The 12,865-nt window shown below is 38.4% G+C and overlaps 2 protein-coding genes across 7 annotated transcripts in view; both read right to left on the bottom strand.

Moving 5' to 3' along the window:
• The window catches only part of LOC118743586 (maternal protein pumilio-like), a 549,911-nt gene extending 543,746 nt beyond the window's left edge, over nt 1–6,165 (bottom strand). For 4 of the 5 annotated variants that reach the window (XM_036476352.1, XM_036476370.1, XM_036476364.1 and 1 more), the window contains exon 1: nt 2,774–3,844. In XM_036476352.1, coding sequence (XP_036332245.1) covers nt 2,774–2,917 — 144 coding nt within the window. In that variant the 5' untranslated portion in view covers nt 2,918–3,844. Of the gene's footprint in view, nt 1–2,773; nt 3,845–5,840 lie in introns of those variants that run through there. The other variant, XM_036476359.1, reaches the window with a different exon arrangement.
• The window catches only part of LOC118743617 (maternal protein pumilio-like), a 678,449-nt gene that overhangs the window by 250,409 nt on the left and 415,175 nt on the right, over nt 1–12,865 (bottom strand). The gene's annotated exons all lie outside the window — the stretch shown is intronic.

The raw sequence follows: 12,865 nt of genomic DNA, 5'->3' as shown, positions 1-12,865 counted from the left end.
AACACATTAATCATCAACTCATAAATTTTAACCACAAAATGTCAAAAAGTATTGAGCGCATAAAATATGAACGAGAGTAGTACGACGAACACATCAAAACTAAACTAAACGAAATACCAACAGGAAAAAAAACGAACGCAAAAAGGAAATGAAAATCACTTAGAAGTGTAGTAAGTGCTATAAAATAAAAACAACAAACTGTTGCACGACAGAGCATTACGAGAAGTGCACTGCGCGAAAATATGTAGAGAGATAAGAAAACAAAATATGTTGAAAAAAAAATGTTTAGGGAAAGAAGAAAAAGATATCAGCGCCTAAATACTCATTACTTCTAAGATAATTTTTTTTTGTATTTTCGAGTAGAGAGAGAGAGAGAGAACAATACAGAGTGATATACTATTGATCTTACGATAATCGCTTCAAAGAAACTTCAATGGATCGACGAAGGGAAATGTGTCTAGCTACCTTCATTCCAAATAACAGACGCTTCTTGTCGCCAAGGTTTTGAAATAACAACACCGAAATGGATATATGAAGGACAAATGCGTATTCTTTTCATTTCGTCGATCAAGTCGGAATTTGAAGAAATGTCAGTGGCAGGGGACTCAGGGAAGAGGTTGTTTTTCATTCTGTTGCCCCGAAAATCAGCGTTAGCTCCACTTCTTCTCATCCCTAATGCGCCTTTCGAAATATGACAAATGATCTCAGAACTTTTATGGTAATCCCTTAACAAGTTCTGCATTTCTCGGTTGTTGAATAATATTCAGGGTGTGTGTCGTTTCAAATAGGTTCGTTCTTCGCCGAAATGTCTTAGCTGGCGAAATTTTCTTAGATGATGAGAAACGCTGATATTTTATGTAATTTTTTTATCTGATACAATTATACCGTTCATGTGACGATCATTATGAAAGAGCGGTCTGTCATCTGATTACGTGGAATGATGTTTAGGAAGAGCTACACCTTTTAAGGACCGGTTGTTCAAGGTGTTATCACTACCTCCCAGTTAAACATCATGGTCGATAAAGCAGTCGTTGTATATTAACTTGTAGGTAGTGATAACCAGACATTGAACAACCGGCCCTAAGTGTGATAATGTAATCAAGCAGGTCAAGAAGTTCATTGAAGACGATTACCGTGTAGCGCGACCAATTGAACAAACAAACTTAATTCAAAATGTCCTAAAATATATGTATTCTTGAATATAGATCTTAGATAAAAAAAGAGATATACTGAAAGAGTATCATTTTGGAACATTTTCAACAGCTTTTAAGATCACCTTGTCATGTCTAAGACCTGCGCTAGATGGGCAACGTGAATGTTGAAACCACTGCTGAAGCAACAGTTCGTCGAGGCTACTTGCGGGTTTTCGAATCTGTTTAACGGGATTAAGGTCTACTTTATGATACATCAGATTGTTTATGGAGACGAAGATTGGGTTTATTGCTAGGAATTTGAGTCATAGTAGAAAACTAAGCAGAGGAACCAAAAAGCTACATGCCCACGTAAGAACTTCTAGAGAGCTCTTCTTCCTCTATATCAGAATCGGTGGGAAGGATGATTGTATAGCCCGATTATAAAGGAAAAAATCTATATTACAGAAAAATAACAAATTATTAAAAAAAAAAACTAAGAGATGGCTGTCCTATACAAGTGTGGCTTCGGAAAAGTAAATCAGCCTGCATGAGGTCCAGTATTTATTTATTTCAAAGTTATAGAAATATTATGTTATATTTTGAAGTTATAGAAAAAATCTGGCAGCTTCTACTTGCCGGATTGTTGTAGCAGATTTCAGGCGCAACTATCGGCTATGCAGATTTTGATCAATAATGTTGAACGTAAAATTTAGAAATATATTCAACCAAGATGAAGGTAAAGAAACGAAACGTTAGCTAGAACAGTGTCAAAATGACTTGGAAGAAAAATGATTTGCAAAGTTCTGATTAAGTGAATTTTTAAGTTTTTTTTTTGCTCTCAATAAACTTAAATTTCATTTTAGTCGTGGCAATGCAAACGCTTTTTCTACATATTTTGTTGTCAAAACGCGAAAGCGAAAGTCTACTTTTGCATGTAAACACCCACCAGAAGGACCTTTTCTTGCAGAAATAACTTTCGAAAAAAATTTCGAGGTGTAAAAATGCTGTTAGACGTGGCAAAGCAAACGCGTTTTCTACGTAATTTTGCTGCCAAAATGTGAAATCGAAGGTCTACTTGCCCGTGTAAACACTCAGAAAGTCCGTCTTGCAGACTTGCACCAAATAACTTTCGCAAATTGCAAGGTGTAACTGCAACTAAAATTACGGAAATCGCTTTCAAGCAATAATTTTAACTTGCAAGTGATGTCATTCCAAACGAGGCGTGCCGTGTAACATGAATTTTTGCGAATTTCTATAAAATCATAAAAAAAAATTTGCATCACATCAGCAATGTGAGTGAAAAATCATTCTCTTTCATCTGGCACTTTTCATATTATAGTAATAGTATTAGAAAATACATATTTTTCACTTGCATAAATTGAATCTGTGAAACATACATAGCTATTGGGATAAACTCCTCCAAAATTATTTAGATAAAAAAAAATTAATGTAAAACTACTTTTCTTTCTAAAAACCAATTTTCCCCTCTAATTTTCTTCACTGCACTTAATTTTTCATGACCAAAATTTCCTACGCGTGCAACATACATTTAAAATTCCCTCAAGCATTCAAAAACAAACAAAGAAAAAAATCAGAAAAATTTTCCCATCGCGCACATTAACATGCTGCTCTCCACTTACAATTTGCTCCTTTAGCTCTTTGCTGCGCAGTGGTCCCAGCCATTGATGTAATCCAATATAACGTTTCTGCACCATTTTCAATGCGGGTGCACCCTGAGCGTAGGGGCCGCCCAACAAAGCGGTGGCAGTCTCCAAAACGACCATATTATTGCTGTCCGTTTCGCGGCTTTTTTACGCACTCTTTTTTTTTTGATTTTGATTTATTATTTATTTGATTTTTGTTGCTCTTGTAGTTGTACTATAGCGCTGATTTAGTGCCAAGTTAGCTAAGCTATTCCCCTGTTTTTGGCGGTTTTTTCGTGTTGAGTTTAGAATATTGGAAGCGCTAAATTTTGTATTTATTATTGCACTCACACACACACAAAGTAGTAGGGTGATGCAGTAGCTTGTTGCACAAATTTGAAATTATTTGTTATTGAATTAAATTTTTGGTGTTTTTTTTTGACACTTTGTGTTTTAAATTCAGTTAGATTTGTGGTAAAGTGTTTTTGTATTAATTTATTTTAATCTGTTTATTTTTTTTGTTTTTTTTGTATGGGTGTTTGTTGCCCTGCCTCTTTTGTTTGTTTCAGCAGGAAATTTGTATTTGCCTTTGTATGCGTTTTAAATTAAAGCATCCGGTTTGTGTTGTTGCTATTAATGTTATTGTGGTGTTATAGCGCACTTCGGCTTCAACGCTAAGTAAATAAATGCTTGAACACCAACACACTGTTACAGAGAGACACACACACACACGCAGAGCGAATCAGGAAACCAACACTAAAATGCAGCGAAATTACAATTCATTCACCAGACTTTGGGCTCAGCGGGTGAATTATTTATGCACAGACCAATTGTAAACTATAGCGCTGGTTGTTCTTGTAAATTTGTATTGTTGTTGTTGTTGTTGTGATGGCTAGTGTAGTGCAGCTATGCAGCTGTAATATAAATTACACTTTAGACACGTTTGCGCGGCGGAGGTTAGATAAAGCGATTTACACTATTTGGTGCTTTTTTTGTGAATGAAAATTATTTTGTTTTTCGTGAAAAAAATTTAATTTTTTTATACAAATTAGCTATTTCAATTGGCAATTAACTTCATACGTTTCGAAGTATTTTAACAGTATTCTTTAAATATTTTAAGCAGTAATGTTTTTAATTAAAATAAATTTTTATAATTTTTTTGTTTGGAATTTGGCTAGCAAAATTAGTTTTTTTCTAATTATTGCACATATGCTTATATTTTAAGTTATTTAGTTGGATCACATATACTTTTTTGCGCGAAACAAAATATTTTTTTTTTTTTTATAATTTTAGATTTTTTTTTTTTTTTTAATTTCACTTAAAGCAATACCGGCTACTTCGAGGCTGTGTTTGCATGAAAACTTGTGTTTTTTTATAATTTGCGAATTATTTTTTTGTACACTTTTTAGCGAAATGTGAAAATTTTTTATGAAGTGTTTTTAAGATAACATAAATTTTTGTGTTAAGTTTTTGTGTGCAGCATTTGCGTGAATTTAAAGTTTAGAATGCATTTGCTTTTGCTTAAAAAATTTTCCCGATTTATTTTTTATTTTTTGCTAAAACGCTTAACTGCGCTTATTTGTATGCAGCTTTTAATGATTTTTAAGTTTTTTTTTTTTACTTCCTCAAAATTTCATATGCATGTCTCTACATATTTCATATGCCTTATTGCTGTTGTTGCTGTTCTTTTTTTACTACGCCACAACACGAAATACTCTTACAAGCGAGTTTCAATTAAATTTAATCCCGTATAACGCTGTGAAAAAGCAAATAACTCACGCAAAACTGTTTGTTGTTGTTATTTGACTATCGTTTTTATTGTTGTTGCTGCTGACTGTCACACTTAGTGGCGTTGCTACTGCTGCTGCTGTTCCTTCCACTGCCTGGCTGTTGTTATTTGTGCACAATAATCTACATAAAATCCTTTTTTAATCCCGCAGCAAGACACACGAACATAAAATAATAAGCACGCGAAGGACACAAGCATACATATGTATGTACATACACACACACACACACACACGCGTAGCAGGGTGTCACTGCTTTATTGTTATTGTTGTTGGTGTTGTTGTGAAAGCGCTTGAGTAGTTGTATTTGCGCAACAAATGCGATTTTTACAGCATAAAATTTGTAATCTTGCCAGTTGTTGTTGTTTTTGTTTTTATGCACACAATCCAATTACGAAATCCTTAAAAACAAGCAGCGAGCACGTTTCAGTGCGGATTGTTGATTTTAAATTGGTCGTTATATTGATTTCGTAAGAAAACAAACAACTATGTAGAATTTTTTGAAGCATACCACAAGGCGTTCCAACACCTGTTTACACGCCCATATAGCGCACGCCCAACAAGTGGAATCGATTTGAAGGCGAACTTTAATGTTTTGTAATTTTATGCGAAATTTTTTTTGAAATTTCAAAATTCTCTAAAATTTTATTTTCGAATTTTTATATGATTTTTCTCTTTTGTAGGCACTGTGCACTAGATTTGTGTGAATTTTTTCGAATTCCAAGCCTTACAGTTAGGTACAATAAAAGTCTGCACTTTTAATTGTGGGCGCTTACTTAGCCTCAAGGCGCACTCTTAGAACGGAAATCGTTTAAACCGTCAACTTGTGACTTCCGTTGTTGAATGTTGCACGTACACACATAAAGGCGCGGCGTAGTGTAAAATAAAGCGCGACTTGAACGAGCGTTGTTTATAATCAAGACACTGAGAGGAAGTGTCATGTACCGTTAAGGAAATCAATTTTGTGTAAATTCCCTATTTACTCGTATTTACGTATTTATTTTTCTTAGATAAACAAAATACGCCCTCTGACTCTCTATGCTTTTAGTTAACTTTCAGTTGCCTTTTAAAGCTTTCTTACGCCGCTTCGTATTTCTTTAGGCCTGCGAAAACAGAAAATTCAATACACTCACTTTATAAAAACAAAACAGTTACGAATTTAATTGAACTATCCAAATTGCTTTTTTCTGAATTTTTTTTTGTTTAAATTTTTTAGCAGAAAAATTTTCTTTCTCCAGCGCATAAAATGCACACAAAATACTATTTTTTATTGCAACTTTTAAATATTTTGCTTAACAACACGTTACAAACGGCGGCGAGGATGAAAACAACGACGACGACCACAACGGTGACTACGGCGAGACGAAACGAGAAGAGACGTTTTAACGTTACGACAATAAATTTTCTTCATACAACTTTGGAGGAAAATACGATCCACAATGTTCAAAGTTCCATCGCGAACTGAATTGAAGTCGCAAAGTCTGCGATGAAAATTGCGGCGACCAGGCAGGCAGGCAAGCAGCTGCACACACTACATAGAGGCTAGAGTGGCTCCTGAACGGCAGCAGAGCGCTGATTTTGATTTTGAGTCAGTGTGTTGAACAGCAGCAGGCGAAAGTCGACAATCGGCAAGATACAAAAACAAAAACAAAAAACGAAAACAAGAACAAAACAACACACAATATACAGTCAACAGACGGCAAAATACGAACGAAGTAACGAACAAAAACCACCGCACGAAAAAGCGAGCGAGCGAGCAGCTGTAGAAGGCAATTAGAACAATACAAAGGCGCGGCGGCGGTAGTTGTTAAACGAGGAACGCCGCAACGTATGCAGCGTTGCCACATGTAGGCAATTTCGCTTAATATAAAGCAGAGCAAAGAGCGCCCGACCAACAGATAAGAGAAGAGATGGCTAACAAATTTTTTCCCCCGAGAGTCAGAGTGATTAGCGCAAAGTGCTGCTCTCACTGCAACTAAGAGCATGAACTGCACTGAACTAAGAGCATACGTGCAATGAATTAAGAGCGTTTGCCTTGTAGAGTTGCATTTCGAAAAAAAAAATAGCAACAATAAAGACGACACATGAAAAGTCGATTTTGTGCCATTATAAAGTATGGCATGCTTTCGTTAATTCTCTCCCTCTCTCTACCCCAGTAAGCATAAAATGAGCGCGCGCGACACACCTACCCTCAAAAATCTACATAACACTGCTAAAAGCATTGTTGCTATGTATGATGAAGTCAACTTGCTACACCCAAAGAATGAAAGATAAGCAAAAGAACAAGCGCTCTTCAGCGCACACACCCACTTCTACATATTTTTCGCTCTTAGTTTTTATCTATTTGCAGCCAGAGAAAATTTTTCATAGATTGCTCTGCTTCTGCAGTTTATATGCCGCTTTTACAGTTAGTTTGTTGGGCATCTCGATTTTGTGTAGACTTCGCTTGTTGCATGTGGTGCCAGCGTTGACTTCTCTGCTTCCAGTTCGAGTACTCTTTGATTTTTGTTAATGTTTGGAGATGTATGCTCGCTCACAATTTGTTATTGCCAGTTGGAACTCCAAAGTCTCCACTGACTCTTAGCTACTACGTTCACAAGTAAGCAATGTCTACTTTTTAGCTCATAGTTTTTTTTTTTATCTTAGATAAAAATTAATGCGATAGAATGTTGAATTTATCTGAATTAACAGGTTGGTGGCGAAAGCAGCAAAGAAATTGTGTACGATGCATTACGATAGATTAGGTTGAAGTGGCCGCCAGTGACCACATCAGCACACTAGGGCCCATTGTGATACTACGCGGTACGTTAGAACCTTCATACTAAAGACCATCGTGTGGAGTCCGCAACACAAAAGTTGCCGTATTTCCACTTTGGCTATGTCGGTTAAACCTTCGAGAAGTGTTGAGCCTAAGTACTTTCATCGGTTTGTTGGCAATGCGCGTAGCTTCTGCAGATGTCGTTGTAGGGAACCCACAACCTCTCCGCGTGCCCGCCGATGGCAACAGGGTCTGTCAGCAGGCCCACGGCTGTGGCCAAGTGCCCTCTGCTCAGCATTAGGAGACGATTCGACCGCTTCTCGCTCCATTTTGGCCACATAAGTTTTGAATTCGTACAAGTGGTGAGATTATCCCACCTGTCCTTTGCTAGTTTAAATCCCGCGAGCGACATGCCTAAACCCTTCCTGGACTGCAAAAGTGGAACCGATGTACCCTATCTGGCAAGTCCATCATCTCGTTTGGAGATCTGCGGCAGTCCGCTAGGCTTTTTGAACTGCAAGTGACCGAGCGACTTCAGCTTGAAAGACGCTGCATTAGTCGGGTGGGCGAAATAATTTAACCAGCCCCAGCTGAGATGGTTTGTAATGATTGGAACACAGCCCAAAATTTTTCCGATCACACGATTGGGGTACCAGTTTCGCGGAGATTAAACAAGTGAGTTGGAGGAAGAGCAGCGACTTTGATGTTGAAAAAGTAGGTAAAGTTAAGTTGGCTGGCAGCCACCATCTAGTTAAGGAGAGAGGCAAACTTAGGCCTAGTGTGTCTATTGTGATATCATTTGTGGGCCTCGACTTATTCTCGTCCGCCAACCTATAAAAAATTAATTGGTTACATTAATAAATCGAAAAAACTTCATGAGTGCCTTCTGCGCTTAGGACCGTCAGGTATTCGAAGAAGTAATGGTGCTCCGCTAAGGCAAGGGCATGGCAGTTATATAGATATTATGTTTTCAATTTCGTCCTCATTACGGCAGTTGAAACAAAAGTCATTAGCCGGCAGGCCTATTGTAACTGCTCATATTCAAAATCTCTGCGGATTGATGTCCATACTTCTGGCAACACTAATCCAATTGGAGTGTACGGTGCGAATGCTGTGAATGATCGCCGGACAAAGAAGCGGTTTACTCGATTCCGTTGCGAACATTTTTTGAGTCATAAATGCACTTCGCTCTATTCGGCAAGTCACTGGAAAAGTCGATGAAATAAGGCACAAATGGATAAGCAAGACCGGCATGTAAGCTGTCAGGAGATAGCGAAGGCACTGAGCATTAACCAATGGACAGTTTGGAATTATTTAAACAGAGCAGGCTAAACAAAAGAAGTTCGATATTTGGGAGTCACACGAAATAACGCTGAGAGTTGCTGAAACGCAACGAAATTGAACCTTTTTGGAAGTGAATCATTAAGGACGATGAAAAAAATAGATCGAAAACGGGAATAAGCAATGTAAGACATAGACAAAATTCATAGAGCTAGTTATTCGAATCCGAATACAGAATGTACCATCTGGGATTGGAAGCGAATTGTCCAATATGAACTGCTACAACGTTCGATCAATACGATACTCTACTAGATACAACTCGAACGTTTGAATGAAGCAATCAAGAGAGAGCGATCGGAATTGGCCAACAGAAAGTTACTATTTTCAACTTCAAAGAAATTTCTAGTCTCAAATATAAAGCAAGTGATGCAAGGATATTTTAAGCAGGTTTCTGTGTATGTAATCGATTTTCATACAAAAAAAAATTAACAGAAAGAAATAAATACAATAACAAAAACGACTCTAAGGCACAGCAAATGTGTGGCTAGCTAACAAAGAAGCCCGCAAAAGGAGACAGAAATTTGTACGGCAAACAAATTTTGCCGAAAGCAAGCATAACAAATATTTTCAATACAAACAAAGACATAAAAGTAAGTGAAGCAAATGCGGGTTGAACTGAGCTAGAAGAATAGCCGAAAGGAGAAATAAGTAGAAAAATAACATAAAACTGTAGAAGGCAAAATGTTGCAACAAGTAGCCAAAAAATAAATTAGTTTCGATGACAAGGTAACCATGCAGAAAAAGAGATTCGAGTCGGCGACACTGCAAAGCTGAGTTTTTTGGGCTAGTAGCTATACATGGGTGTGTTGAAAACCACAAACAGAATACAAGCTGGTTGCTTTATGGAGAAATTCTAGTTGAATATTTTCGATGGTCATTTGGTTTTGAGCCAGTTTTAAAGTAGTTAAAGTTGGGCATAATCGGCTTAAGACGATGGTAAAATGTACTTTTAACCATTTTAAGTATCCCGATGACACCAACCTTATCTTCGCTCAGTAATCGTTGGTATTCCCCTAAAATGTTCCGAAATAGCTTGTCATGCGTCAGCCATAATCAGCATTCTGTCTTAGTAGACATACAGACACTCACGGTGCAGATACAAATATAGACTTTTAGGAGCGCTACTTCTTTTCTACATGCATTTTTAACATTTTCTCTAATATTTGCTTATCCCTTTCCGGGAATACAGCTACGAAGTTCCCGCCAAAACTTTAACGCTTCAAGGGAGGCGTCAAAACTAGGGGTGACGTCAACGCTGCGGCTGAAGTATGAGGTTTCCATACTCAGTATATGGATCTCCCAGCGAACTTGTTAGTGTACTTAATTGCTGTTCTCCGGGATAGTCACAGCAAAGTTATATTTCTTTATAATTATAAATAGAGCTGCTGAGCTTTTTTTTTTTAAACTTTGCCGACGAAACGTCGGTTGACTTTATTGAAGCAATGATTGCCAAGTCAGCAGAGTAGACTACGAAAATAGACGATTTTTTTAGAGGTAATAATATGCTTCTGGAGACCTGAATTATTTGCCTGGACACTAATCTCTTCGAAGCACAAAAGCATATCCCATCCTTTTCAAGGGGAGGCAAAAGTTAAAAATGAGATCTCATCCTTTATTTAATGTACGAAAAATTACTAATCAGCAATCCTGTAGAAAAAAGTATTCCAATAGATTACCGATAAGAGAACCTTAGAACCTGTCAAAACTTAAACCAGGCTCGGAAGTCCAGATTTCCTAATAACTTTGTGTAGAAAATTTTCAGGGAGCTCTGTTGAACAGTTGCTAGGGACGTGTAGTCCGGCAATCTTAGCGAGAGGACATTCGGATGGTAATCTAAAGATGGACAACTGCAGCTCTGTTGGTGTAGGTCTCTGCGCCTGTAGACAGAGATGAACGCCTATCCTAGGGGCGCATAAAACTAGTCTCCATGCCCTTTGATATCTTAATGGAGGCTCCCGGGTACCTGGTCACCTCTGAAAGAGGGTGTAACGGTGGATTAACGGCGTCACGGGTTTCTGCTGCGGCTGTTCGCTGGTTTACGACTTTGTATTATTATATAATTATTCGGATTGCTGGAGATCCGTTCTTGTAGGTGTCTGCACCTGCAGTCAGGGGCGAACGCTAGGCATATCCTGTGTCGACGAGTGAACGGAGAAGCTCTATACTGAGGCGACCTCTAGGCGGAGAGAGCTCTGGTCCGCTGCTGACCTTGCGGCGGTATAGAAGGATGTGATCCAATACAGCCGGCGAACGTTGTCTCAGAGTTGATTCGTCTCTCCGTTTTATACCATCAAACTTTAAGCCCAGAAAGGTTATGTGGTAAAGATGGTATGCCCGATAGACACCGCGAGTGGTACCGTGGTAGACTTTCTGCCGCATTGGTGGGCCTATAAGGAAATAAGAGGTGAAAGAGGTCTACTCGTACACGACTGATGACTATCACGGCCCTCCCTCGATACGGCAACAAAATATGGTGAAAGCAGCTGACAAGAAGAATTTAGACACTGTTACAGGAGGCGTTTCCTGTGGGCATGACGGTATGTAGGGAACTACCGACATAAACACGAGAGGTGGGCCCTTACTTAACTATTTATTTCGCGACTCAAACATTCTACAGAAGGCGGAAAATCGGACCATCCTAATTTTGCAAAACCCTTTAGAGATTATATGAAAGTCTGGTTCTTTCTTGTCATGGAAAAAACCTTATGATACGTTTGTATATTGACTTGGAACATAGACTAAACTGAAACCTATCCACGCTGCCAAAATGATCGCTAAAACATGACTTCGACCATTTGTGGTATTGGTCTCATTTGACCAAATAAAAATGAGCTTAAATTGAGGATAATGACACTCTTCAATGAGTTTATAAGCTACTATAATAAATATAATGATTATAAGCGCACTCGAGGCAGAAGAATACATAAATTTTAACTACACATCAATGTTCAAATAATGATGAGTTTGAGGGATAATTTTCAAGTCATAAAGAAAGCAAGGGCAACAAAAAATCAAAAACAAAAAATACGGATAAATAAATTGTAAAGTAGGGAAAAAATACCAGTCACAACGGTTATTGTTATTACGGAAATGAAGACCGGGAGGCAGTTGGCGGAAAGAATGAACTTAAATAAAATTAAGAGAAAGAAAACCCATTTACAATATTTTATGGGCGAATAGGCCGCCAGCCAGCTAGCCAAACTAGGAAGGCAGGCAGGCAGGCAGTTGCAAATCGGCGGGCGAGCCAAACAAATGCCAGCAGCGCGCAAACAGTTGGCCACAAGCAGTAAAAGGCAGTAAATATGAAAAGAAAAAAATTTAGAAAACAAAAAAAAAGAATCGAAGATAGAAAGAAGACTTAGTAGAATTTGCTAGCTAGCTAGCTGTGCTATGATTTATGACTGGAACTGGAGAATAAGCAGCAATATGTGGCACGAATAGCAAGCTTAACGAAAATACATATACACTAATAATATACACACATACATAGATACCGAGAAAGAGGTGGGCAGTTAACGTAGTGTAAACGAACTTCAGATATAATAATAATATCATTAAGTTACAGAGGCAAAAGGTAACAACTAACTGTCAAGACAGGTAGAATGCATAAAGAAGGTGGACTACAGACGAAGAAGCCAGCAGGCGGTGAAGCAATGAACAGCATGCAATTGTAGCACGGCGGCCGGCTTGGCACGACGGCCAATGTCAGTGGCACTGGAAGTCAATGCTGCCAACAGCAAAGCAGGCGAAGTGCAACTTTCTGCTGCCTAACTGTAAACGCCAGCTTGTTTTTCTAGTTCCAATTAAATGGCCACGGTCACAGCCGAAGAGTTGAGGCAGCAACGTTTGGAGCGTAGCAGCAATGCGCGTTTGGACTTTGCTGCAAATGCAGAGCTATGTAGACATAACTTTATACATACATACATGCGGCGCATTTGTATACGCGGAAATGAGCACAGCTGCAACAGTGTAGGGGCTGGTGGCTGGCTCCAAATGCAAGCGCATGTGGCAAGCAGCATTAATACGAGGTTCGTTGCTTGCAATTCTTTTTTCTTACGACTTTTGCGCAAGTCCAGTTTTAGCATGAAAATCTTAAGACGGCCAAGGTGGACAGACAGTCAGAATTGTCTGTTGTTTTGGTGCGCTGCGATGCCTGGCATGGCATGACCACATGCGGAATGTTGCAAATACGGCAAAAAAAAA

The sequence above is a fragment of the Rhagoletis pomonella genome, unplaced genomic scaffold (assembly GCF_013731165.1).
Source record: "Rhagoletis pomonella isolate Grant_MI unplaced genomic scaffold, Rhpom_1.0 Rhpom_scaffold_00001, whole genome shotgun sequence".
NCBI lineage: Eukaryota > Metazoa > Arthropoda > Insecta > Diptera > Tephritidae > Rhagoletis > Rhagoletis pomonella.
Note: the sequence above shows the minus strand (reverse complement) of the source record. Positions and strands in the feature narration are given on the sequence as shown.